This window comes from Globicephala melas, chromosome 1, assembly GCF_963455315.2.
Source record: "Globicephala melas chromosome 1, mGloMel1.2, whole genome shotgun sequence".
Classification (NCBI taxonomy): Eukaryota; Metazoa; Chordata; class Mammalia; order Artiodactyla; family Delphinidae; genus Globicephala; species Globicephala melas.
In genome coordinates this window covers 33,013,608-33,038,240 of record NC_083314.1, presented here as the reverse complement: position 1 = coordinate 33,038,240, position 24,633 = coordinate 33,013,608, and the positions used below count along the sequence as shown (strand labels likewise).

Genomic DNA, 24,633 nt, shown 5'->3' with positions numbered 1-24,633 from the left:
GGGAGCAGTGCCCTCTGGGAAGAACCCGGAGGGAAACTCCTGACTTTAAGCAGCCGTGTGTGTGTGTGTGTGTGTGTGTGTGTGTGTGTGTGTGTGTGCGCGCGCGCGTCTGTCTAGGGGGAGTTAATGATTTACCAGAGGCTCATTTCACAACTTACCAAGGGTCAGCTTCCCTTGGGCATGTACAAGTTCGGTCCTCTGGGCTCCTCACCCCTTGCCAGCTTCCACCCGGAAGGTCCCCCAGGCAGCCCGCAGCATGATCTCCATCACCGAATGGCAGAGTGAGTGCGAGGGGCTGGTGCTGTCGAGGGGGCTGGCTGGACCGGCTAGGGTGGGTCAAGATGCAGCCCCTCCCAGCCGGGATCTTTCTCTGGGGAACCTGCAAGGCGACCTCTGGAGCTAGTGGCTGGGAGCTGCCCTGTTGGCATCCTTCAGGCAGCACGGCCAGGGCCGGGTGTGGCTCCCTTCCTTCCAGGGGTTGGGGGGTTGCCCAGGGCCCCCAGGTCGCCAGAGGCTGGTGCCTGGAGGAACTGGCAAGTTCACCACTCAGGCTGGTCCCTTCCCCATTCAGGATTCTTAAACATGGGATACTACAAGGGTGGACCTAGAAGGCCTCTGCCTATTGAGACATCTTTCCCCCACAAACTCTTAGGGTATCCTGTGGCCCTGGCTCCTTCTTATCAGAAACTAAACTCAAATCCCCTCCCCAAATCACTCTGTCCTCACTCCTAAATATCTTTCCCCTTTATTCAGGGAAGAGGGCAGGGAGGTAGTCCCAAGGTCCAGGAGAAGTGGTGAAAACTGTGGCTCTATAAGTTTCATTTGGGTGAGTTACTTAAAGCCAGTGTCTTATCTGTGAACTGGAGATAATATTCATTCATTCACTGAACAAATTTGTCTCCTTTATGTACCAAGCACTGTTTGGGGCACAGGGTATGCAACAGTGAATGGAACAGACATATTCCCTGCTTATGTTCCAGAATGAGGAAACAGGTAATTAGCAGATGAAGTCAGTATGTAGTATGTCAGATGGTGATACCTCCCTCTGGACAAAAATAAAACAGGGTAAAGAGGCTTGGGAGTGCAGGGTAGGAGGGGTGACTGTTTTGTATAGAGTGGTCACTAAGCTTACCTGGGAAGGTACTTTTATACAGAGATCCATAGGAAGTGAGGGAGCAAAGCCACGCAGCTGTCTGGGGCGGGGGGGGGGAAATGTTCTAGGAAGAGGGGACCACCAGTGCAAAGGCCCTGAGGCATTAGCATATTTTGGTGTGTTTGACAAACAAGGAGGCTGGTGTGGGTGGAACAAAGTGAGGAGAGGGGAGAGCAATAGGAGGATAGTCAGGGAGGTCACTCAGAGGCCAGGCTGTGTAAGAATTTTGGTTTTATCTCCATAAGATGGGAAACTATTAGAAGGTTTTGTGCAGAGGAGTGATATGATCTGCTTATATTTTTAAAAGATCACTCTGGGTGCTGGATTGAGAATAGACAGACTGTGGAGGGGTGGGGTCAGCAACAGAGAGACCAGTTTTGAGGCAAGAGATGGTGAAGGAGACCAGTTCCGAGGTAAGAGGTGGTGAAGGAGACCAGTTCCAAGGTAAGAGGTGATGGAGGAAACCAGTTCTGAGGTGAGAGATGGCGGAGACCAGTTCTGAGGTGAGAGGCAGTGGAGACCAGTTCAGAAGTGAGAGGTGATGGAGGAGACCAGTTCTGAGGTGAGAGACAGTGGAGGAGACCAGGGTGGTAGCAGCAAACTGGTGGGGAGCAGTCAGTGCTGGATCTGCGCTGAGGAAATTGCTGAAAGGATTTGCTGATGGACTGGATGTGGGTTGTGAGAGAAAGAATTCAAGAATGCCTCCAGTATTTTCAGCCTGAGCAATTAGAAGGGTTGAGTAGGGGGGAAGGCAGGATTTGGGTTTTAGACATGTCGAGTTCCATGTCAAGTAGGTAGTCAGGTATATTAGTCTGCAATGGAGAGAAATTTGGGAGTTGCCAGCGTAGGGATGGTATGTAAAACCATGAGATCGCCTGGGCACAGTTTCTCAGCCTCCCCACTACTGACATTTGGGGGGGGAGGGGGATCTGTCCTGTCCATTGTAGGATTTTAGCAGCATCCCTGGCCTCTACCCACTAGATGGCAGTAGCACACTCTCACTCCCACTTGTGACCATCAAAACGTCTTCTTACGTTACCAAATGTCCCCAGGGGAACAAAATTGCCAACCTACCCATCAGCCCCACCCTCCACCCCAAGTTGAGAAACACCGACTTAGGGGAAAAAATACAAGAGGGCTGAGGCCTGAGCCCAGGGGCAAGCCAACATTAAATCAAAATGGGCTAAGTTCTATGAAGAATGTGCTAAGTAAGTCCTACGAAGAGAAAAAATATGAGGGAACCAGATTAAGTCGGGAACAGATAGTGGACCAGGTTTCCCTGAGAAACCGACATTTGTGTTGAGACCTGAAGGAGTGTGTGTTGGGCAGATAGCAAGTGGGGAGAAACCGCATGTACAAAGGCCCCGACGCAGGAAGGCTCGTCATGGAAACAATGATGTGTTTGGAGTATGGCAGGCAAGGGCAGAAGATGAAGTTGGACAAGCAAGCCTAGGCCCCATCATGCAGGGCCTGTAAGCCAGGGCATGGGTGGGATGACTCTGTTGCATTCTAAGCCATGACGGACTGTACGCTGTGCTAATATGTTTTCCAAGGCCCCTGACTGCTGTGTGGAGAAGGGATAAGAGGGTGGCAGGAATGAAGCAGGAGACTAACTGGGGGATGTCTCAGAAGTCCAGGAAAGAGATAATGGTGGCTTAGAATTAAGTGGTAAGGGTGGAGAGAGATGGACAGCTTTCAAGATACATTTAGGAGGAAGAAGCAATAAAACTTAGCTGTGGATTGAATGGAGGAGGGGTGGTAGGAACAATGAGGGAGACTCGGTGTGGCTCTTGGGCTTCTGCCTCGAGCTGCTGAGTGGGTGGCGATGACATTTCATTCATTTGGGGAAAAGTGTGCCAGGTGCAGCTTTAAGGAAGGAAAATCAATAGCTCAGTTTGGACCTGTTGAGTTCAAGATGCCTTGGAGAGAGAAAAACGTGCAGATATGCCAAGTAAGCAGCTGGATAGGAGTTTGGAAGCTCAAAGGAGGCATGGACGAGAAAGATAAATATCAACATTGTCAGCACGCAAGAGATACTTAAAGATGTGTAAATTCGCGTGAAACTAGAATGAGAAGAGAAATGAGCTGGAGCTGAAGCCCTGAGCAATTCAAACCCCAAGAGAAGAGAAAGAAGTGGGAGCTGGTGAAGAAGCCTGGGAAAGAGTGGCCAGACAGCAGGAAAGAAATCAAGAATATGGTGTCACGGAACCCACCACAGGCTATTTCAAGAAGGGAGTGGCCAACTGCTGACAGATGAGGACCGACCCCTCTCCTTTGGATTTGGGAACATGGACGTCGTGGGAGGCCCAAGCAAGAGCCTCTCTGTAGAGGGGGTGGGGGCAGAAGTGGACCGGACAGGGTTGGTGAAAGGCACTTTTTCTAGAGCCAGTCTACAGGGTTCATACCCTGGTTCTGCCAGCTGTTGGCTGTGCACCCCTGGGCACAGGTTAAGACCTCTCAGTGTTTCCGTTCTGTTTGTGAAATGGGGCTAAAGCATACCTACCTCATAGGCAGTTATGAAAATTAAACGAGTTAATACACATAAAGTGCTTAGACTGCCTGGCACCATGTGTTCATTAGTGTTAACAATTATTACTATTAATCACTGTTGTTAATTTTGAAAAGAGAAACAAGGCTCTTTCTCTTCCCCTTTGCCTCCTTCCTCTTCCTGAACAATTCAGTCTTAAAGCCATGAGGTAGCAGGGGGGCGGTGCCCAGGGTGGGTGTCAGGGCCCTCGCCGGGCTGGTGGGTTCACACTGGGGTTTGCCTGGTGCCAGGCCAGGGGGAGGGGGGCATCCTGGAAGGGTTGGGGTGGAAACTGGAGAGTAACTTTATGGTGGAGGGGCCTGCAGACTCCGCCTTGATGAAGTACTTAAAGAAGCATCATTCAGTAACAGGTCAAATTGAAGCTGTGCATCACCTAATAGATGCAGTGAGAAGAACACAGCATCACCTCTTGTTGATATCTCTGCATAACCTGAACCTAGTCACGAGGAAACATCAGACAAACCCAAACAGAGGGACAGCTACAGGATAACTGGCCCAAATCTTCATAAGTGTCAAGGTCATGTCAAGGAGAGACTGAGGAACTGTTTCAGACAAAACAGCCTGAAGAGACATGGCAACCACATGCCACAGGTGATTCTGAATTGGATCTTTTTGCCGTGAATGATATGACTGGGACAACTGATGAAACCTGAATGGGGTCTGAGGGTTGGATGGTAGTAATGTATCAGTGTTAATCTCCTGACTTTGACGTTGTGTCCTGGCTGTATAGGAGAATAAAGGAAACCACAGCCAAGTATTCAGGGGCGATGAGATAGCCGGTGGCAACTGCTTTCAAATGGTTCAGGAAAAAAATTCTTTGTACTGTACTTGCAACTTTTATGTCCATTTGATATTGATTTTTAAAAAAGTGGGAGAGGGACTTCCCTGGCGGTGGTTAAGAATCCGCCTGCTGGGCTTCCCTGGTGGCGCAGTGGTTAAGAATCCACCTGCCAATGCAAGAGACGCGGGTTTGAGCCATGTTCGGAGAAGATCCTACATGCCGCAGAGCAACTAAGCCCGTGCGCCACAACTACTGAGCCTGCACTCTAGAGCCTGAAAGCCACAACTACTGAACCTGTGTGCCACAACTACTGAAGCCCGTACGCCTAGAGCCCTGCTCTGCGACAAGAGAAGCCACCGCAATGAGAAGCCCGCACACCGCAACGAAGAGTAGCCCCTGTTTGCCACAACTAGAGAAAGCCCGTGAGCAGCAATGAAGACCCAACACAGCCAAATAAATTTTTAAAAAAAAAAGAAAAGAGAAAGAGAGAGAGAGAGAAAGTGAATGGTGTCTGAGGCTCCCTTGCACAGCCTCAGACCAGAGGGACCCATCCGCCTGCTCCAGGGGATATTGCGTTCCTTGGAGCTGTAGCTGCTTCTGGAAGCAAGAAAGACATTGAACCCGGCTTCAGTTAGTGCTGCAGGGCGGGATCTAAACAGGACTTTGGAGCAGCCATCAGCCCGGTTGTTCTCTGCGGTCTGGTGAGGGCCCCACTTCTCACCAGGTGGCGCCCTGGAGAGCCAGGCCTCTCTGGAGAGTTCCGTCAGTCTCCCAGCTGTTCTCTGCCCCAGAGCCTGGAGACTGGGTGACCTCCAGCAAGGGGTGCACTGCCCCAACTGCATCCTGGGGACGGTGGGCTGCAGGCACTTCTGTCACTCCTGGTGATGTGTCCCATCCCCCACCCTCTCTGCCATGCTTTCTGCCCCAAGAAGAACTTCAGGAGCAGCCCCTGGCTGGTAATTTGACTGAAATCCCTCAGCTACTCCACAGGTGAGAGGCAGAGCAAGGTCTGAGGCTTGTGTGTGAGAAACACAGTTTCTGACCCTTTTCTGTGGGGTACTGTGTAGTTTCTCCGCTGAACGCTGGAAGCACTAATTGTGGCCCATAAAGAAGGCTGCCTCCATTGCAGAAAAATTGTGGAAATGCACCAGCCCTTGAAGGGCAGTGTGGAACAAGTCGGAAAAGTAATAACCATACAAGCCAGCAAATCATTGTTGCAGAAAAAAGTATAATATAGAAGACATGAAATATGAATTTGAGAAATGTATGATTTCTACAAAATGAGTAAGAGGCTGTACTTAAGTGTTTACAGCATGGGCATGTGGATATTCTAACAAAACAAAATGAAAACCCAATAAAATGCCCATGTTATGTTTCCACACAAAAATATCTACTAAGGGAGATAGACCAGAAGGGTGTATTGTCAGAACTGACCTATTTTTATGGTGAGTGTAAGCTAATAAGAGATTTTTATAACGGGCATAAAAACTTAAAATACCTTTGTCATTCAGATTAAAGAAATATGGTTGTGGTCTTCCTCCACAGTACCCTGGCCCGTGTAAAATTATCATGACAAGATAGATGTACTTCTAGATCCTCAACTCACTGTCTCTGAGGGTAGAAAAATCATGCAACATGGAAAGACAGAACACAAACTTCATAATGACCAAGGGGGTTGTGCTCTACCCAGTGTCTTGGGTTCTAAGAGATTTAATTCAGGCAGGCATTCTAGGACATGGAAACAGGAAACAAACTTAAATAGATTATGGAGATTTGTCAGAAACAGGAGGAATTGCCATTAGTAGCAGTTGGATTCTGGGGGGGGGGGGCGGGGGGGGATATGCTGAGAGAAATGATGTTGTACTCATTCCTAGCAAACCCAGCTCTGCCAAAATGGAGACCCAATTAGACCGGCATTTTTCTAGAATATGAGTTGAACGAGGTTTCAATCCATAATTTGAACAATAAATCTCATCTCTGTATTTTTAAAGATCTTTTAAAGTCCTTTGGCCTTATTTCTATACTGGAACTGATCCTAATCCTCTTAAGGTCTGTATGGTAACAGATTAGGAAAGATTAACTACCTACCTGAAAGACAATTGTGTTTCATTTTCTTTCAGTTGTAAATATAATTTAGCCAGTAAACCTAATCTTAGGAATAAACCTAACTAAGGAGGCAAAAGGCTTGTACCCTGGAAACTACAAAATGTTGCTGAAAGAAATTTTAAAAGACACAAATAGGTAGAAAGACCCATATTCATGGATTGGAAGACTTAATATTGTTAAGATGTCAATACTACAGAAGGCAGTCTACAGATTCAATGCAATAATCTATCAAAATCCCAATGGCATTTTTTGCAGAAATAGAAAAATCCATCCTAAAATTCACATGGAATCTCAAGGGATCTCGAATAGCCAAAGCAATCTTGAAAAAGAAGAACAAAGTTGGAGGTTTCAAACTTCCTGATTTCAAAACTTATTACAAACCTACAGTAATCAAAACAGTGTGGGACTGGCATAAAGACAGACATAGAGACCAATGGAATATAAAAGAGAGCCCAGAAATAAACCCTGGCATATATGGCCACATGGTTTTCAACATGGGTGCCAAGACCGTTCAATGGAGAAAGGACAGTCTTTTCAACAAATGATGTTGGGAAAACTGGATATTCACAGGCAAAAGAATGAAATCGGACCCATACCTTACACCATATGTAAAAATTAACTCAAAGTTCATTTTAGCTCTAAGTAAGAACTAAAACAAACTCTTAGAAGAAAACATAGGAGAAAAGCTTCATGATGCTGAATTTGACCATTATTTCTTGGGTGTGATACCAAAAGCACAGGCAACTAAAGAAAAAAATAGATACACTGGACTATATGAAAATTTAAAACTTCTGTGTATCAAAGGACACAATCAACAGAGTGAAAAGGCAACCTACAGAATAGGAGAAAATATTGGCAAATCTTGTATCTGATAAGGGGTTACTATACAGAATATACAAAGAACTCCTACAACTGAACAACAAAAAACCCCAAACAACCTGTTTTAAAAATGGGCAAAGGACTTGAATAGACACTTCTCCAAAGAAGATATACAAATGACCAACAAGCACATGAAAGGTACTCAACACCACTAATCATCAAGGAAATGCAAATCAAAACCTCAGTGAGATACCACCTCACACCCCTTAGGATGGATGCTATCAAAAACAAAACAAAGCGAAAAAACAGAAAGTAACAAGTGTTGGTGAGGAGATAGAGAAGTTGGAACCCCTTGTACACCACTACTGGGAATGTAAAATGGTGTAACTTCTGTGGGAAGCAGTATGGTGGTTTCTCAAAAACTTCAAAATAGAACTACCACATGGCCCAGCAATTCCACTTCTGGGTATATACCCAAAAGAAGTGAAAGTAGAGTCTCGGAGAGATATTTGTTCACCCGTGCTCACAGTAGCATTATTTACAATAGCCAAAAGGCGGAAGCAACCCACGTCCATCCACAGATGACTAGATAAACAAAATGTAGTATATGCATACAATGGAATATTATTCAGCCTTAAAAAGGAAGGAAATTCTGACACATGCTACAACATGGATAAACCTTGAAGACATTATGCTGAGTGAAATAAGGCAGTCACACAGAGACACGTACTGTATGATTCCAATCATATGAGGTACCTAGACTGGTCAGAACCATAGAAAGTAGAATGGTGGTTGCCAGAGAGAGCGGGGAACGGGGAGTTGTTTAGAGGTTACAGAGTTTCAGTTTTGCAAGATGAAAAGAGTTCTGGATGTGGGTGGTGGTGATAGCACAACAAGGTGAATGTACTTAGTACCACTGAACTGTATACCTAAAAATGGTTAAGATGATAAATTTTACTTGTATTTTATTGTAATTTAAGATAAAATTTTCAACTTGATTCAATTTAAAAATGAAGCAACACAATGAACTGTCATTTGTTGACCACCAGAGCTGCACAGATAAAGTAAAATTAACAATTCTGTGTGATGGAGGGGGTTTAAGAGAAAGGGAACTTCATATCCTAAATAGCCTATCTGTGCTGGGCTCCCTGGCTCTGAGCCAACTCCTGTAGTTCAAAGAACGAGGAGACACAAAGCAAAAGACACGCTGCTGCTGGGGCCTACCTGTGGCTGAAGTTAGGGTTCCGAGGGGTGTGTGGCAGGGCAGCCACGGTGCTGGCTGTGGTGTAGACTCCGAGGTGATGAGCACATTTCCAGTCAATGACTTCTCTTTCCCAGTCAAGTGTGAGAGGTCGTCATCAGAAGGCTGGGAAGCGGGGCGGTTTAGAGAAGGAAGGAGACACTGTAAAGAACTGTTCAGGAGGGCAAGCCTCCTGACATAGGGCAGGCCAGCTGGGCAGCTGTGAGACACTTTGGGGATATGGCTGTGAGCTTTCAGTGGTACCCTTCGGCCCTGGTGTGAGTTGGGCATCAAGCGGCTCCCAAAAGCAAGAGGGCAGGAACAGAGTAGGCAGAGGGTTGTGTTCAGCCAGAGACCCAACCCTGATAATGATCTAGGTGACGTGGCATTTGAAGACAAGAGGACACTGAAAATAGAAAGTGGTGAGGGTATCACTAGCTACCTCATAGAGATGTTGTGAGGACAGGACGCCAGAGTATATAGAACTGACCAGCAGTTTCCAGGTGCTAAACATAGATTCGTGCCCATCCTTCCCTTCCCCTCCTGTCATTCCCTGAGAGCACAGAAGCCAAGATTCCTGGATGGCAATGGAGCCACGCCATCCCCCGCCCCCCAGAGGGCACCTGTCCAGCGGCAATGGGGGGAAGTTCCAGCATCCCAAGCTGCTCCCCAAAGCCCATCCCACCACAGCCTCCTTGCCCATTGCAGAGATTGGTGTGGGCACCACCGGCTTCGGCGTCTTCTTCATCCTCTTTGGAATGTTCCTGTACTTTGATTCGGTGCTCCTGGCCTTCGGAAACGTGAGTCCCCAAGCCGTGTGAACCTACCTGAGGTCTCCGTTGCCGGGAGGGTCAGCCCTGAGTTTATTCAGATCGAGCCCATCCATGCGCTGGGCACCACCAAGCGCAGGCAGGCAAGGGGTGGCTGGGGATGGATGGGGAGGCCTATGGGGCACAGAGAATCTAAGGACCTGGATTCTCATGCCAAGCTCTGGGCAAGGCCCTGAGGGTACCAAGATGAATCAGACGCCCCGTGAGAATCCCACCACCTAGGGACAGGAATGTCACATCAACATACACGACTGGGGAGGAAGACAGGGGCAGTGGTAAAGTCACTGTAAAATAAACGCACCTAATATGAAACAAGGTGCTTGGAGAAAAGAGAGCGCGCCCTGTGGGAGAAGGATGAAAAACAATTTAGGAAATAAGTGAGTGTGGAGAGGATAAAGCACTTCCAGGTGGATGGAACAAGAGAAGAGGTATGGAGAAGGGGAGGGAAAGCATGGAACGTGCTGGAAGAAAGCCAGAGAGTTAAGCTTGACAGGAGGCCAGGCACTCTTAAGGGATCGTTGGGAGGCAAGCTGAAGGTGGTGACAGGGCCATAGAGTGGAGGGCCTGGAGAATGCTGCCACAGGCTGGAGCCCTGACACTGCCCTGTGACTCTGGGTGTGGCTGCCTAACCTATTCAGGCTTCAGCCTTCACCTTTGTAAAATGGAGAGAATCTCACTATCTTTCCCATCTTACTTAGGAGGTGTGATGAGAAATGATATCATATAAGAAGAAGTGCTTGGGATCCAAGAAAGTGGGTCGAATTGGGTGACAAGCTAGAGACCTTCAAAGGTCTCCTGGTCCACCCTGCCTCTGGGCACTTCTGTTCCTAAGCAGTTCAAATTACTCACCCTCTCCAATATTATCCCTCCTTGAAGAGTTAGCAAGTCCTGCCGCATGCCTGATGCGCAGCTCCAGGCCTGGCCCCTGACTCCCGAGGGAGCAGAGGGAGCCAGGGTGTTTGTTCTCACACCCACCCCCTCCCTCTCCCACAGCTGCTGTTCCTGACTGGCCTCTCCCTCATCATCGGCCTGAGGAAGACGTTTTCCTTCTTCTTCCAGAGGCACAAGCTCAAGGGGACCAGCTTCTTCCTGGGGGGCGTGGTCATCGTGCTCCTGCGCTGGCCCCTCCTGGGCATGTCCCTGGAAACCTATGGTTTCTTTAACCTCTTCAGGTGAGTGCAGGTCCCCTTCCCCTGGATGGGCCCACCAGGGCCTCTGAACGGCTGAGGTCAGGTTTGGGCAGCATGACCAGCAGCGCATACAGAAGCTGGACTTTATCCTGCAAGAGACGGGAGCCTTGGAAGGGTTGAAAATGGGGAGGAGCATCAGGTGGACACCAACCATAGGCCGAAGGATAAGTTGGAAGAATCAGCCCATCCATCAGTAAACATGGAGTACCTGCTGTGTCCCCATCACTGTGCCTGTCACCAGGGAGGAGACACAGGACCTGCCCTCAAGTCTGGCAGTCCAGATAGGGAGGAAGGGCAGTGAACTAACATCTACTAAGCCCCTCACATGCACCAGGCATGCTCACAAGCATCCTCTCATTTTGTCATCTCCACAACCCATTGTAGGATTGTCCTCTACTTGCAAATCAGGAAACCAATGCTCGGAGCCCTGCCTGAGCCCTCACAAGTAGTATGCAAAGGATCTGAACTTGACCCAGGTGTCTCTGGCTTCGGCCCGTCCAGTGTCAGCCTGGGCCTGGTGAAAGACACGGTGGAACTCAGCGAAGGTGTGTGGCCTCCATCAGGGCCAGGGAGGTGTCCCAGAGGAAGCAGGACCTGAGACAGGCCTTGAGGGGTGGGTAGGGTCTCAGAGAAGACTGAAGGGTCTTTAAGGAGAAGAAAGAAAAGGATACTGAGGAAGACCATTTCTGGGGCACTGTGGAGAGAACAGGGGTGGGATGGGGATGATGTGGGCTAGAAGAATCATGGCTTAGGGACTCATGGGAAGGAGCTGTGGACCAGGAACCTTAGGCTAATCGGAACCATCAGCTTACTCAGTGTAGCCTTGAAAACACCTGATCGGCCTGATGCCCTAGACTTCAGAGACATCATGTAGTGTGATTGCAGGAAATGAAATTCTCTCACATGCGTTCTGCCACCCATTATTTTTCAACGATGTCATTATTCAAACAGTCATTCATTCAAATAGTCAGATATATAAAAAGTACCTACTACGTGCCAAATACAGGGCTAGGTGTGGGGATATGGCACTAAACGAGGAGAAACTTCCTGTGGAACTTGCAATTTAGTGAAGAAGACTAACTCTGACAATAGTTACCATTTATTGAGGACTTGGAAGTGTGAGTGGGGCCACTGCAGACTCAGCAGTTCTAACCAAAAGTAAACCTTGAGAAAGACACCTTGCAGCAGCATGGAAGGGGCAAAAAAAAACCTCAGAGCTATAAGAGACCTCAGAGACCCAAGCGAACCTCAGGGACCTGAGGCCCAGGGAAAGGAAGTAGCTCAGCCAGAACTCAGATTTCTGCTCCCCTTCCCACACCAACCTCCATGCCTCCAAGCATGGATCACCCATCCATGCCAGGGGGTGTGTGGTAAGAATGGGGCGCCGAGGCGTGGGGGAGAACAGTGAGCGCAGCCTCCAATAGCGATCCATGCCTGGAGCCCAGGAAACATGCGGCAGGCGGTACACACCCGGTCTAGGGAGGAGAAGACAGTAACAATAATAAAAATAAACATTTCCCAAGCATTTCTCTGTGTAAGGCCCTATGATGTAGATACGATTATTATTAACCCCATTTCACAGCTGGAAATAGATTCAGAGAAGTGAAGAAATTTGCCTAAGTTTATACAGCGCCAGTGAGTGGTAGAGCCAAGATTTGAACCCAGGGAGCCTGACCTCAGGGCCTTCATTCTTAACTACTCCACTTGGCTGCCTCTCAAAAAAACAGGGGTGCAGAAGCACGCCCGCCCCCAGTGCCCAGGAGCCCATTCTCTTGGGAGCCAAAGCTGGAGCCTTAGGGGGGACCTCAGCCTCGCTGCCCTCATCCTCCCCTCTGGGGCCATCACTGACCACTCCCTTCGCCTCTCTGCTCCTAGGGGCTTTTTCTCTGTCGCCTTTGACTTCTTGGGCAATACCTCCAACATCCCCTTCCTGAGCGTGGTAAGTGGATTATGCGTGTGGCTTGGTGGCGGTGCCTTGGGGTGGGGGAAGCACACGGACTTAGTAGAACAGCAGCCCCAGGCACAGTGGACACTTCCCCATCTCCCCTCAAAGCCCCTTCCCCAGGTGGGCCAGCCTCAGCTCCTCTTCCCCTCCCTCTACCTTCTCCATTTGACAACAGCAGATGAGATGACGGGTGTGAGCAGTTGTGCCAAAGGTGTGGGTGTAGAGAACGGTGTTTGTCAGTAGCTCCCTATTACGGCCAAAGAAACGGAGCCTGAGGGAGTCTAGGTGACCCAGCCAGAACGTGCCAGACTTCCGGAGAGAGGGCTGAGTCTGGGCCCCAGGCACAGAGAGGATGTGTGACAGCCAGTGACAACAGGAAAATCAGGTGGCAGATTCTGTCCTCTCCTTGAGGCAGGCATGGGGCAGTGGTCCCTAGCCACTGCCCCTCCCTTTCTCTGAAGCACCAGACAGAATACAAGCTCTCTGAGAAGCTCACAGAGGCTCTAAGCCAGCACCTTGACATGCCCGCCCCCTGGACACACCCCCGCTGTCCCCTCTCCATATCTGCGCCTGGCACTGCCCCCAGCTCTCAAGGCCATCTTCGTAATAACCTAGATATTGAGTCTGCTCCGCACTCTTTGTCTGGAGTAATGATTCTTGGCTCCCACAGCTGTTCCGGAGGCTTCAAGGCACCAGCTCAATGGTCTGAACAGCAGAGATAAGCTGCTTGAACTTGGATCATTGGTTCAGGGGGCTGGAAAGGAAATGGGGGCCACCCCCTCAGGCCCCCACCCTGCACTGACTCATCTCCCCATCGTACCCGGACCTCTCCAAGTCCAGAAGGAAGGATGGAGCCGAGTGACTGACCTCAAATCCCCAAGTCAATGCAAGACGCTGTCAGGACCATTGGGAGCAGAGATCCAGGTCCTGTGGAGATTGAACGGGGATCACACCCCACCCTGTATTTATCAGAGGAAAAGCAAAGATTAAATCCCCAAGCTGTAAATGTGCCTGAGACTCAAAGTCAGTGTCTGTAGCCCATTAAGTCCATTCTCTGACTCAGGGCAGGCCCACACACATGGCAAGAAGCAGGCCTGCTCTCATGACCTATCATTCTTACCCTCGTGTCTACGAGTCCTAATGAGTGAGATAATATGTTTGCAAGCCCCTGTTAGTAGGAGGTATTAAACAAGTGATGGGTATTAATCCCCATCATGGTGGGAAGTGCTTCTCAACCATTAATTAGGTGGATGTCTGCACAGCTCACCCACCAGGTAGCCTCTGTGCTGAGGTAGAGACATAGCCCCTACCTTCCAAGGGCCCCAGTCTCTGTCCTGGGAAGCACTTTATTCAAGGGTAAAGCGCATCCTTGCAGGCCCAAGAAAGAGACAGGAGTCCCCTGCAATGCGTACATTTAATAAGTCTCTGTGAGGGCCCCTGTGTCTGTACGGAGCAAAGGAGCGGGTGCTGAGGGTGCAAAGGGAAGGAGACCTGCCCCACTTCAAAGCGAGGCTCACAACAATTCCAAAACCGTGTGATCGAGGTGCCACAGGACATGACTGTGGGGCCCCAGGAGCAGCACCTCCCGACACACTGCAGCTGGAAGGCACTCCTCCGAGTTCCCTTAGTGCTTCCCAGGTACGCCCATCTTCTAGAGCTGCAAAGCTGCTGCTTTCTTAGCCAGCTGCTCACATACCTGTCTCGCCCATCGGACCTCGGCATGTTCATCTCCAAACCCCCTGCTGAGCCCTTGCTCAGGAATTGCTTGGGGAAAGAAGGGAGGAAGGAAGGAAGAAAAAAAAGAGACAATCCCCCCACCCAGTCCCAGATCCCAGCCCAGGAGCCGCCTTCTGGTCTGAGACCCCAACTGAGCTGCCAGAGCCAGGAGCACACGGGGAGCAAGGAGCCCCCGGGGCAGACTGTGCCACCTCCTCCCCCTTCCCCCCCTGCATCCTACTCACTTGTCTGGAGGGGGAACATTGCCCGCTGACACTCTGCCCCCCCCCCCCAACAGTCCATTTTCATGTTGTTTGGGGCAGAATGGGTCTTGGAGTGGGTCGGGGAGAAGCGGTGAGTAGGCTGGAAAGAACTAGCGGCAATCAGAAAGCCAGCCTTGGAAGGCTTCTGGAGGGGCAGAACAAGGCTGATTTCAGTCATGAGAACCAGGAGGCGGGAGTCAGCCGTCATCGCTCGGAGCGCCGTGCTCTCTGAGGGGGTCTGAGGAGGAGGGAGGGGGAGGCAGAGGTGGACCTATGCCTGGAGACGTCACCATGGGCTTTATAAAAGGGACGTGACCAGGGAGCTGGTGACAGCGAGCCCAGGAGCCCATCTCCCCTCCCTCCAGGTGTTCACTCAGCCAAGCAGAGTCATCACCTCGGAGACCCCTCAGGACGGAGCCAAGGCAAGGTAGGTGCGCTGCAGCACCCACACAGGGGAAGGCTCCGGCCGGACTCAGGGAGGCTCCAAGCTGGGAGCAGGTTCAGTTCCAAGACTGACGGAGGCGTCCCAGGCAGGCCAAGGGGGTGCCGATCTTCCCTGATTACTCGGCTGGCCAGATTTATTCTGGGATGTCTGGGTAAATGATGTTAACTTGCACTTTATGAAACCAGGACCCTGGGGATTCTTTTCTGTAGAAAGAATGAATACAGTGAATGAACTCTCTGGCTGGGATGAGAGGCCACAGAAGCTTTTGGAGGGAGCTGGGGAACTCCTGGGGCTCACAGGCTCAACAGGACTCCTCTGGGCAGTTCCCTGATGTGTGGATGGCAAACACAGACCTAAACAAAGAGCCCCCGTGTACCCTGCCAGCCCTGGCACTAAGAGATGGGATCACTGCAGAAGGGAGCTGCCCCACCCCAAAAGCTTTCCAACCAAGCCTGGAATTCCTGTTACTCTCTAGGTACAAAACCCCTGGGGCAGGGAGACCACAAAAATGCCCACAGCAGGACAGCCACTCGTGGCCCCTTGGAAGCTGATGGTTCTTTTCCAAACAACTCAATTCTACCACATGTGTTAAAAGCCCCTGTGCTGGGCAGTGAACCAAGAGTTGGGGGAGGGGTGTAGGTGTGCACTGGGGACAGGTAGTGGGGGAAACCCAAAGTTCTCATGGTATGTGCTACCTATGATGGGATGGGGAGGGTGCAATACAGGTGAGAGGAGCATGAAGAAGGAACACTACCTTCTAACCACACAGCCTGCCCTCTGCCTCCTTCCCCACTCACCATCCTGCTTCTGAAGAGCAGCCTGAATGCTCCATGTGAAACACTAATCTACACACATTCCCCTCTGGCTCACACCGCCTGGGGATAAAGCCCCTGGTGGCCCCTTCCCCAGCCTCATCACTCACTCTCTCTCCAGCAAAGTTTCACCCTCCTGGCAGGCTGGAGGGCCCGCACTTCCCTCCACACCCAGCTCCAGTTCCCTTGCTGGGACTGCCTTCAGTGCTCAGAAACTCAGCTCAGGTGCCACCCCCTGCAGAAAGCCTGCCTGGACCCTCCACATCAGGCTCCCATGGGCTCTGACACACCCCCGGGCCTCCCCACCCACCCTGTGCTCACATGCCTCCAGCCTCTCATTTACCGTGTTATTCTGCGATGATTCTGATTACGGCTCAATTTCTTGTGCTAGATCCCAGGGGAGGGCCTGGGGGAAGCAACCCTGCGTCTTAGCACACCTGTGCACCCATAGCGCCAACCAGGTGCTGCGATCAGGAATGACTTCGGAACTGACCTGGACCCTGTGCATCCATGGCCTGAAGCCATAAAAGAAATGGTTTTGCACTGTTCTCTCTAGTGGACTGATCCTCTCTCTACTCCATGCCCCGACCCAGGCCTTAAGGCAGGTGCAGAAAGCCATGGTCTGGGTTTCAGGGTGTCACAGAGTCAAAGTCTGCAAGGATAAGTGACCATCTGAGGGGACAGTCGGTGGCCAGTCTGACTCAACGCTCTTATTTTATACATGGAGCAATGACGTCTAGAGATGGGAGGTGACTTGCTCTTGTCTCACAGGGAGGGAGGGTGGAGCTGTGGCTATAGATCTGAGTCCTCCTAATCCCACCCTTACTCTACCCCATGCCTGCGTCCCGGTTGGAGCAGGGAGAGGAAAGGGGAGTGGGGGCCACAACAGAGGGTTGGATGGGGCTGAGCCACCGTTAGGAGCTGACGGGCACAAATGATAGTCCCCCCGCCCTGCCCCCTTACCGCTCGACCACAGAGGGAGGCTCGAGCCTTTAGATCTGGCACCCACTCCCTTCTGCTCAGCCTGCAGTGCTGCCTGGCTCTCCACCAATTTGTCTTTAATCATGTTTGGACAGTCTCAAAATGCCTGGTGACTTTTTCAAAGAGAAATCAGACTTGGGAGCTGGAAGAGCTGGGGGGGGCGGTGGTGGGGATGAGAGGGGAAAGGGGATGAAGAGGGGGTCAGAGCACACAGCTCCCACCTCAACAGCCAAAATCATGAAGTCGATTATATTCATATCCTCTCAGAGACCACGGGGAATAGAATATGGAGACAGTTGACCTGATAAATCAGGGAAAGTTTTTTTCTCTTTCCTGAATTACAGGCAATAAGACAATTTAATGACGGTTTTCAAGGCTATGAAGGGTTATGAGAGCAAGCAAGATGATTGCCTCTTTCTTCATTTTTCTTGAAAAAGGAAAGGAATTAAGTTCCCATTACAGCAGGAGGGAACTGGGCCAGGTTCGGGAAGGCACATTCTAGTGGGGAGAGTGGAGCACAGAAAGCTGTCATTTATGCAGAGCCCAGCATGGAGGGAAGAAGAGCCTGCTCCCAGGCTCCAGAGAGCAGGTGGGGACCTCAGCGTCCTCCATTCAGTGGAACTCCTTGCCCCACTTCACTTCACCTTTCCCTGCTCACTGCCACACTGCACCTCATTCCTTGTTTCTCCAACATTCCTCTCAAGCAAACCTGAGATTCAGAATCCCGGCCATTTTCCAACCCAAGCAGTCCTGCCCCTTCCACTGATATGAATCCTTCCTCCCTCCCTCCCTCCCTTCTTTCCTTCTCTCCTTCCTTCCTAACCTTACTGGCCTCACCTGCAGGAAGCCCTCCCTATGATTCTCACCTAGCATGAGTTCAGCTTGGACGATACGGTGCAAGTGGTCTCAGTCCCATTTCCGTGCTGTGTCTGTTCAGCCTCATCCCTCCACTGAGGGCCTCCAAGGGCAGGGGCTGTCTCCTCCCTTCCAAGGGTCCCACGTCATGCTGGGATCTGCCCCATCACCCAGCCCAGAGGGCGTGCCTAACCTAGCCCCTCCGCCCTCTCTCTGTCTTGGTCTCAGGACACTTCCGGGACCACGATGAACTCGCTGGTTTCTTGGCAGTTGACGATTTTCCTCTGTGCCGTCTCCTTCAGGGAGACATTAGAAAAGGCGACGCCCATGGAGAACCCTAGAGCCACAGGTATGTGTTGTCTGGGAAGAAGGGTGGGAGGGAGCAAGTGAGTTGTTGCAAAATGAGAGTTACCATATTCTTCAGATATGGCTAGTCTCGTGACGTGAATTTAAAGCTGCGTTTAATGGAAACCTAAGACTGATACATGCAACACGTTTAGGGGCCTCGCTAACCTTGCAAGCAGGAATGTCTTGCCACTGTTACGGACATCAGGAGGCTCACCCAGGTTCAGGTGCTTGTTAACCACCGAGCTCCTGCATGGTTTTCTCTGCTCTCCGCCAACCACCTCTCTGTGCAGATCTGCTAGGAAGGAATTTACTATGCAAGTTTGTCTTACCAGTGACCTCAGTTCCTTTATGGGAAATTTGAAAAAAAAAAAAATAGCCTACACAAAAGGACAGATCCTTAATATCTGTCAACATTATGAGTTCATTGTGAAACTGATGAGCTGGAGAAACTGAGGCCCAAAGAGGTAAAGAAACGTTCCCGAAGTCACTCAATCCAATGCTGCAGAAACCCAGCAGGCACTGAGCTCCCAAAGAGTGCCCTCTACAGGGCATGAGCTAGGATGGTGCTCATCCCCAAGTCAGGAGGGGGGTTTAACACTGCTGGGTGGTCAGCTTGGCCTCTGGGGACCTCAGTTCCTCTAGCTCTGGAACTTGCAGCATTCTCTCTATACACAAGATATCACTGTGCCCATAAGCTATCCCAAAGCAAAGAGAACATGGCCCTGGGTGTCCCTTGCCAAGTGTGTCTTCTCTCCTGGGATCGGGTGTTCTTTCTGGGTGAGGGAGGATCCCCCAGAGTATAACATCATCACTGCCCTGGGGACATTGAGCTCTTAGCTCTTTCTGGCAAAAGCTTAGGTGATGCTAAAAACAATAGCCTAAGCAGTGATCCTCCTGCTGGGATGGTGGCTGTAGCTAGAAAGGAAGTCATTGTCTCTTCCATCTCAGCCAGGCCCAGGGCCCTCCTAGGAAGATTATAACTAACTCTGGACCATGCCCGCTTTTCTCCAGAGTATGCCAGGGCACTGAAGAGCAGGGCTCAAAGCCAACTACCCTCCACCCAACACACACCCACTCACACCCCAGACCTCATTTCCACTGATCTCTTGCCACAATTTGCTGGGGTCATTGTCTCCTGAGAGCTAGTTGCACTACTTTACTGCTAAAAGGTATAGTGCACTTAATGAGCCTTGCATGTGGAGTGCCTTCCAAATTAGCCTCATTAACCCTCAGTGTGAAGGGGAAAGATTATACCTGGAGTGGGGGAGGTGAGCTGGTTGAGGTGACCCAGATAATTTCCCTTCTTTGTTGAAGCCCTTATATAGCCTTTTAGGGGTCACACTTGTTGGGGGTGTGGAGGCACAATGGTCTTAGCTTCACTTGCTTCATTTCTGTAACTACGAGCCTTTCATTAGCTTTTATATATTTAACAAGCATTTTTGAGGCCCTAGTATGTGCAAGGCACTGTTTTCAAGACTCTGAGAGACTCAGAGATGAATGAACATGGCCCCAACCGCCCTAGGAGCTCAGTCTAGTGGGAGCCTGATGCACAGGCGGGCCAGCCAGAGGGCCACGAAGAGGAGCAAAGCTGGGTGTCCAGCAAATACTTGAGTTTTCTTTATTTCCAAGCTCTACCCTGCTTGCTTCCTAAAAAAAAAAAAGTAATCAATATAAAAGACATTCAAGACAATTCTGTAAAACATGTGAAATCAAAGCTATATTGAAGGAAGGAGGAGCAAATGGCCTAACCACCCAAGCTAAGATGCTGCTGAGCTTGGAGCTCTGAGCTTCCTAGGGGGTCAAGGAACAAAAGGGAAGCAGAGGATGGGAATGTGAGTAGGTGTTCCAAAGCCGTCTTTCCCGGGCCCCGGCCTCACGTCAGCCTCTCCCTGTGGCTCTGTCCTAGGCCCGCGGCTCAGACCTCCGGCGCTCCTGGCCTCCGGGGCGCAGAGCCCGCGGTGCGCGGAGAGGAAGCCCGCCGCTGCCGGGCCGAGCCCTCGGGGGGCCTCGCTGTGCCCTCCACCCGAGAGCTCCGCTGGGCCCCAGCTGCCGGGCCTGTGCGCCCCCCGCAGTCGCCTGATCCCCGCCCCGGGCGGCGCGGTGCTGGTGCAGCGGGAGAAGGACCTGTCCGCCTACAACTGGAACTCCTTCGGTCTACGTTACGGAAAGCGACACACTGCGCCGCCCGGCAGCCGCGGCCAAGGCGCCGGGCGGGGCTGAGCGCGGAGGTGCGGCCTTAGACCTTCCAAATCGGGGCCGGGGCTGGGGGCGGGGCAGTGGGAGGGGCCTGCAGTCTTTTTCCTGAAGCAATAAAGGAAATGCTGCCGTCTCACCTGCTTGTGATCCGTGGCTAATTTTTGCAAGCGGCGCGGATGAGATTGTTCCCCTTCTCTCTCAGTTGGATCTTCAGCTGGTTTTAAGAAGGCTTTAGTGTTATCAAGGTCAATGATTTTAAAACTAGAGGTAAAGGACCAAGTTGTTTTTTCCCCCAATTCGGGGCAGATGGGTACTTTTACACACACACACACACACACACACACACACACACACACTGAATCTCTATAAGACTTTTAAAAATAACTAAAAAGAAGCTCAAATTGGATGCTGCTTGGGTGGTGTTACTGCAATATCAAATAGCTATAAAAATTTCTGAAGATGTTCTCTTAATTCCTAGACCTATGTCACTGCAGATGGGTAACCAACATTTTTCAGAGGGCCATGAGCCGACACCCACACTTTGAGTAGCACTGATCTAGGCCAGGGGAAGGCAGATGGCTTAAGTACCTTCCCCTTTCCCAGGGAAGTTTTTAGCCAGTCGGACAGCCTGATCTGGAAGATGATGCCAACCACTGCCCCCTCCACTGAGGTTTAAATAACACCTTAGGTCCACAGTCAGACCTCCACTGGGGTGCTTGGCCACAACCACACTGAAGCCCCACTCCATGCGCAAGGAATGTCAGCAGTGCACTGGGCCATCCATCTGCCAATCACCCCCTCCCCGCCCACCCACCCACCCCACCCCCACCCCCGAAACCCTGGATGGGTCCAGTGCTTTATGTTCATCACTTCGCTACGTGCTTTGAACCACCCAGGGGGCTGAGTATGTGTTAACCCCATTTTCACAAGTGAGAATCCTGAGGTTCAGAAAGATAAATATCTCACTCAAGGCACACAGCCAATGAGTGGCAAGCCATTTCAGGCTCCTGGCTTCCCCATTGCACTGTCACACCTCTCTGACGTGGCAGGGTTTCCATCTGAGTCAGCTGTGGTGAACATTAGGAATGGTCAACCTGCCTTGTGGGGACATTCCTGGGAGACCCCAATAGCTGGGGAGTTTAAACTGCTGTAGGAAGGAGTAGAGCTTGTCAGTTGGGAAACTCCAGGAATTCTAGGCTTCTAAGCCCACAAGAAAACCCAGCCCTACTTGACAGCCTCACGCTACGCGTACCCTGCTTGGTTTTGGCTGAGCTGGTCTTCGTTGCGGTGCGCAGGCTCTTCGTTGCAGCGCGGGCTTCTCTCTAGTTGCAGCGCATGTGCTTAGTTGCCCTGGGGCATTGGGAACTTAGTTCCCCAGCCAGGGATCGGACCCATGTCCCCTGCATTGGAAGGCAGATTCTTAGCCCCTGGACCACCAGGGAAGTCCCTACCTTGCTTGTTTTAGAATGGAAATGTTCTTTCCTAGAAGGATTGTGTGATCCACCACCACTCCATGAAACACCAGTGTTCCACCCATTACAGAAACCAGGACTCCATAGAATGGAGGCAGAATCTTGTTGCTATGGCAATGAGATAGGCTGCTATGGGAACACGACAACCTGCCCTACCCCCATCTCTACTCAGAAACCGTCCTCCAGGATCTCTCAAATTATTGGAACTGCTGTGAGCTCATGTCCTAGCATGCATGACAGGGTGATGCTGTTGATATTTCATCCCCCAAACGACCTGGGGTGTGTGTCCCTGTACCTCTGGGAGAGGAATCATAAACTCAATAGCTATTTTGTTAAGTGAGTTATTCTCCTATTCCCTGGACCAATCCTTTCTCTGATGAAGTCTATGCGTAGGAAGAAGCTAATGGTCTCTAAAATCTGCTCTTAGCCAACCTAATTTTACAAAATTTCCTGTGATCTCCCCTAATTTCTCCTCATGACCTCAAGTTCAGGCAGATAGGAGGCAGAGGTGTGTGTGTGTGTGTGTGTTGCTTCAGGGGCAGGAGAGTGAAATGTGTTCTCTGGTATAAGAAGCAGGCCTGTGTGTGAGAAGGTATGTGTAAGAGGGGTAAATATGAGAAACATACATGTGTCTGTGTGACGCTGTGTGTGGTGTGGCCCCTCTAACTACATTTCAGGCCTTACTAGCTCCCACTGCAACCCAAGTGCTCTCCAGGATCTCTGTTCTAGCTGCTTCAGTGGGTAGCAGAAGAGCTGGATCCACCTGTCCTGGTCTTCCTGCCCAGGACTGTGCCTGTGAGACTCAAGGCTTTGCAGTTCTTGACCCCATGTGCTGTGAAGGGATGGGGATCTCCATGGGGTGAAGGGGTTTTTGGTTTCATGAGGCTCCCAGCCTGACTCTGAATTGATTGGAGGGAAGGTACAGGCTGTGAGGGGCCCCGGGGACTCCCATCTACCTCCCAAGACTTCTGGGTGGACTCAGAGAGCTAGGGCACCAGAGCCCAAAGACTTGGAGGTAGGGCTGCCTAGGGTCTCTCAAACCCAGTCCTTCCTGGGAACTCTAGACAGTCCCCAAGGGGCAAGAAACCAGGAGGACCTGGGCATCCTTCCCTGGGGAATGGGAGGTAGGAGCATCTCTTTCCATATTCCTTCCATTTTGGTAAGTCTGTTGCACTAGTAGGGAAGTGGTCTCATGCCCCTAAGCAAAGGAATATGGAGGGCGGGGGTGGGAGGGATGCAGGGGGACTTCTGCCTCTAGTATCACTAGTAATATATTAACAAGCAATTTTTTAGTCCTGTAGTGTGCCAAGCACAGGGCTACTCCATTTCAACCTCACAACAACTGCAAGAGGTGGGCAGTATTCTTGGAGAAGTCAAGTGGTGCGCCCAAGGTTGGCTGGCAAGTTAGGGAGCCCAGAGTGAGACTCACATTCTAATTCCATGTATCATAATCTTCCTACACGCTACAGTCTTTCCTTTTTCTCTGTCCCTGCTGTGTGGCAGAGCCAACCCTCTTCCTGAATGATTTGTCTTGGGTAGCAGGTCTCTGGCAGCCAATGTCACTCTATCCCGATGCCTCTCCAACTTCTTTAATGACAACACAGGTGAGGTTACCAATCCCCAGAGCAGGTCTCCTCCCCTCAAACCTCCTGTTTGGGGTCAGGCATCTGACTTTTGCCCCTGTCTGTCTCCTTTCTCTGGAAGCAGCTTCCCCAGGTCCAGACTTGGTCATAGGGAGGCAAAAGATGTCAAGTCCCAGGGGAGTTAGTATGCCCTTCCTCGCCCTTCTTCCATTTTAAAACATCAGAGCCCAACAGGCTTCCATACTCAGCTCAGAGCAGGGAGCCTGGAGGCCAGCAGGACTGGTTTTGGTTGTTGGGAAAGCCAGAGCAAAACAAAGAGCCCCCAGTTTCATCCTCTTCTCGGGTTTTGCTTACCTATATTTTCTCTATTATCTGTCCAATAGAGTCTTAACAACAGTCTCATCCGCATGTTACCTTCACAAAATGTTTAAAGGTACCACTTCTGACACAGTCATGTCTGCTCACACCCTAAGCCCCTTAAAAGATAGCAAAGGAACAAGAAAGGAATAGACTCCCAAGGACAAAGAGAAGGGAAAGGAAACCACAGCAGATGAGAAATGACAACCAGATATTGAAGATGGAAATTAGATGGAGGGCTTGGCAGAATGAAGGAAGCTACAACCTCAAAGCCAGCAAAAAGGTCTACTGAAGGGCCATAACTGATTCACCCCAAGGACCAAGTCTCGGTACTTGGAGCTACCTGGGATGAATTCTAGACTGAAAACAGGGGACTGGCTGGAAATCTCTACATGGAGAAGTTAGATTTCCTGAGTCCCCTGTCTCCAGCTAACACAGCCTGGCTACCCTGCTCCCCCATGAGGAAGAAGCTAGAGGCTTTCTCTCTCGAGGATTCAGTAGAGACCTCTAGTCAGGGGGTCACAAGCACAATGAGGATGGGGATAAAGAGAGTGTCTGACAAGAGGGAAAAAAGAGAGTAGACTGTGTGAAAGTCTGCCTGGGTGAGCCCTTTCCCAGTTTCTTCCCAGAATGCAGGGCACAAGGACCACCTCCCCAAATGGGAGAGAGAACGCCCCAAAGAAAAGACCGACAGATACTGCCATTGAAGGGTACCTACCTTTGTCCGTTTGGGCTGCTTTAACTAAGTACCACATACTTGGTAGCTTATAAACAACAGAAATTTCTTTCCCACAGTTCTGGAGGCTGGGAATTCCAAAATCAAGGGACCCCGGATTCAGGGCCTGGTGAGGGCCCGCTTTCTGCTTCATAGATGGCTATGCTTTTGTTGTATCCTCACGTGACAGAAAGGAGCAGGGAGCTCTCAGGGGTCTCTTTTATAAGGGCTACTAATCCTATTCATGAGGGCTCCACCCTCATTACCTAATCACCCAT

General features: G+C 50.6%; 2 protein-coding genes across 2 annotated transcripts; both read left to right on the top strand.

Moving 5' to 3' along the window:
• Nucleotides 1-151: 151 nt before the first annotated feature.
• GOLT1A (golgi transport 1A) lies at nucleotides 152-13,510 on the top strand. Its single transcript, XM_030872733.2, has 5 exons — nucleotides 152-281; nucleotides 9,356-9,447; nucleotides 10,471-10,649; nucleotides 12,543-12,606; nucleotides 13,283-13,510. The coding sequence occupies exons 1-5, from the start codon at nucleotides 257-259 to the stop codon at nucleotides 13,319-13,321; spliced, it is 399 nt and encodes a 132-aa protein (XP_030728593.2). The 5' UTR covers nucleotides 152-256; the 3' UTR covers nucleotides 13,322-13,510.
• Nucleotides 13,511-17,930: 4,420 nt separating this feature from the next.
• KISS1 (KiSS-1 metastasis suppressor) lies at nucleotides 17,931-20,252 on the top strand. The gene is made up of 2 exons (XM_030872732.2): nucleotides 17,931-18,033; nucleotides 19,939-20,252. Exons 1-2 carry the CDS (start codon nucleotides 17,931-17,933, stop codon nucleotides 20,250-20,252), a joined length of 417 nt encoding a protein of 138 aa, XP_030728592.1.
• The last annotated feature ends 4,381 nt before the right edge of the window (nucleotides 20,253-24,633 follow it).

Coding starts and splice junctions, on each gene's coding strand:
- GOLT1A (XM_030872733.2), top strand. CDS start 257: ATGATCTCCATCACCGAATGGCAGA. Junction 9,448..10,470: donor TGCTCCTGGCCTTCGGAAAC/GTGAGTCCCCAA, acceptor CCTCTCCCACAG/CTGCTGTTCCTGACTGGCCT. Junction 12,607..13,282: donor ACATCCCCTTCCTGAGCGTG/GTAAGTGGATTA, acceptor TGGCTCCCACAG/CTGTTCCGGAGGCTTCAAGG.
- KISS1 (XM_030872732.2), top strand. CDS start 17,931: ATGAACTCGCTGGTTTCTTGGCAGTTGACGATTTTCCTCTGTGCCGTC. Junction 18,034..19,938: donor GGAGAACCCTAGAGCCACAG/GTATGTGTTGTC, acceptor GCTCTGTCCTAG/GCCCGCGGCTCAGACCTCCG.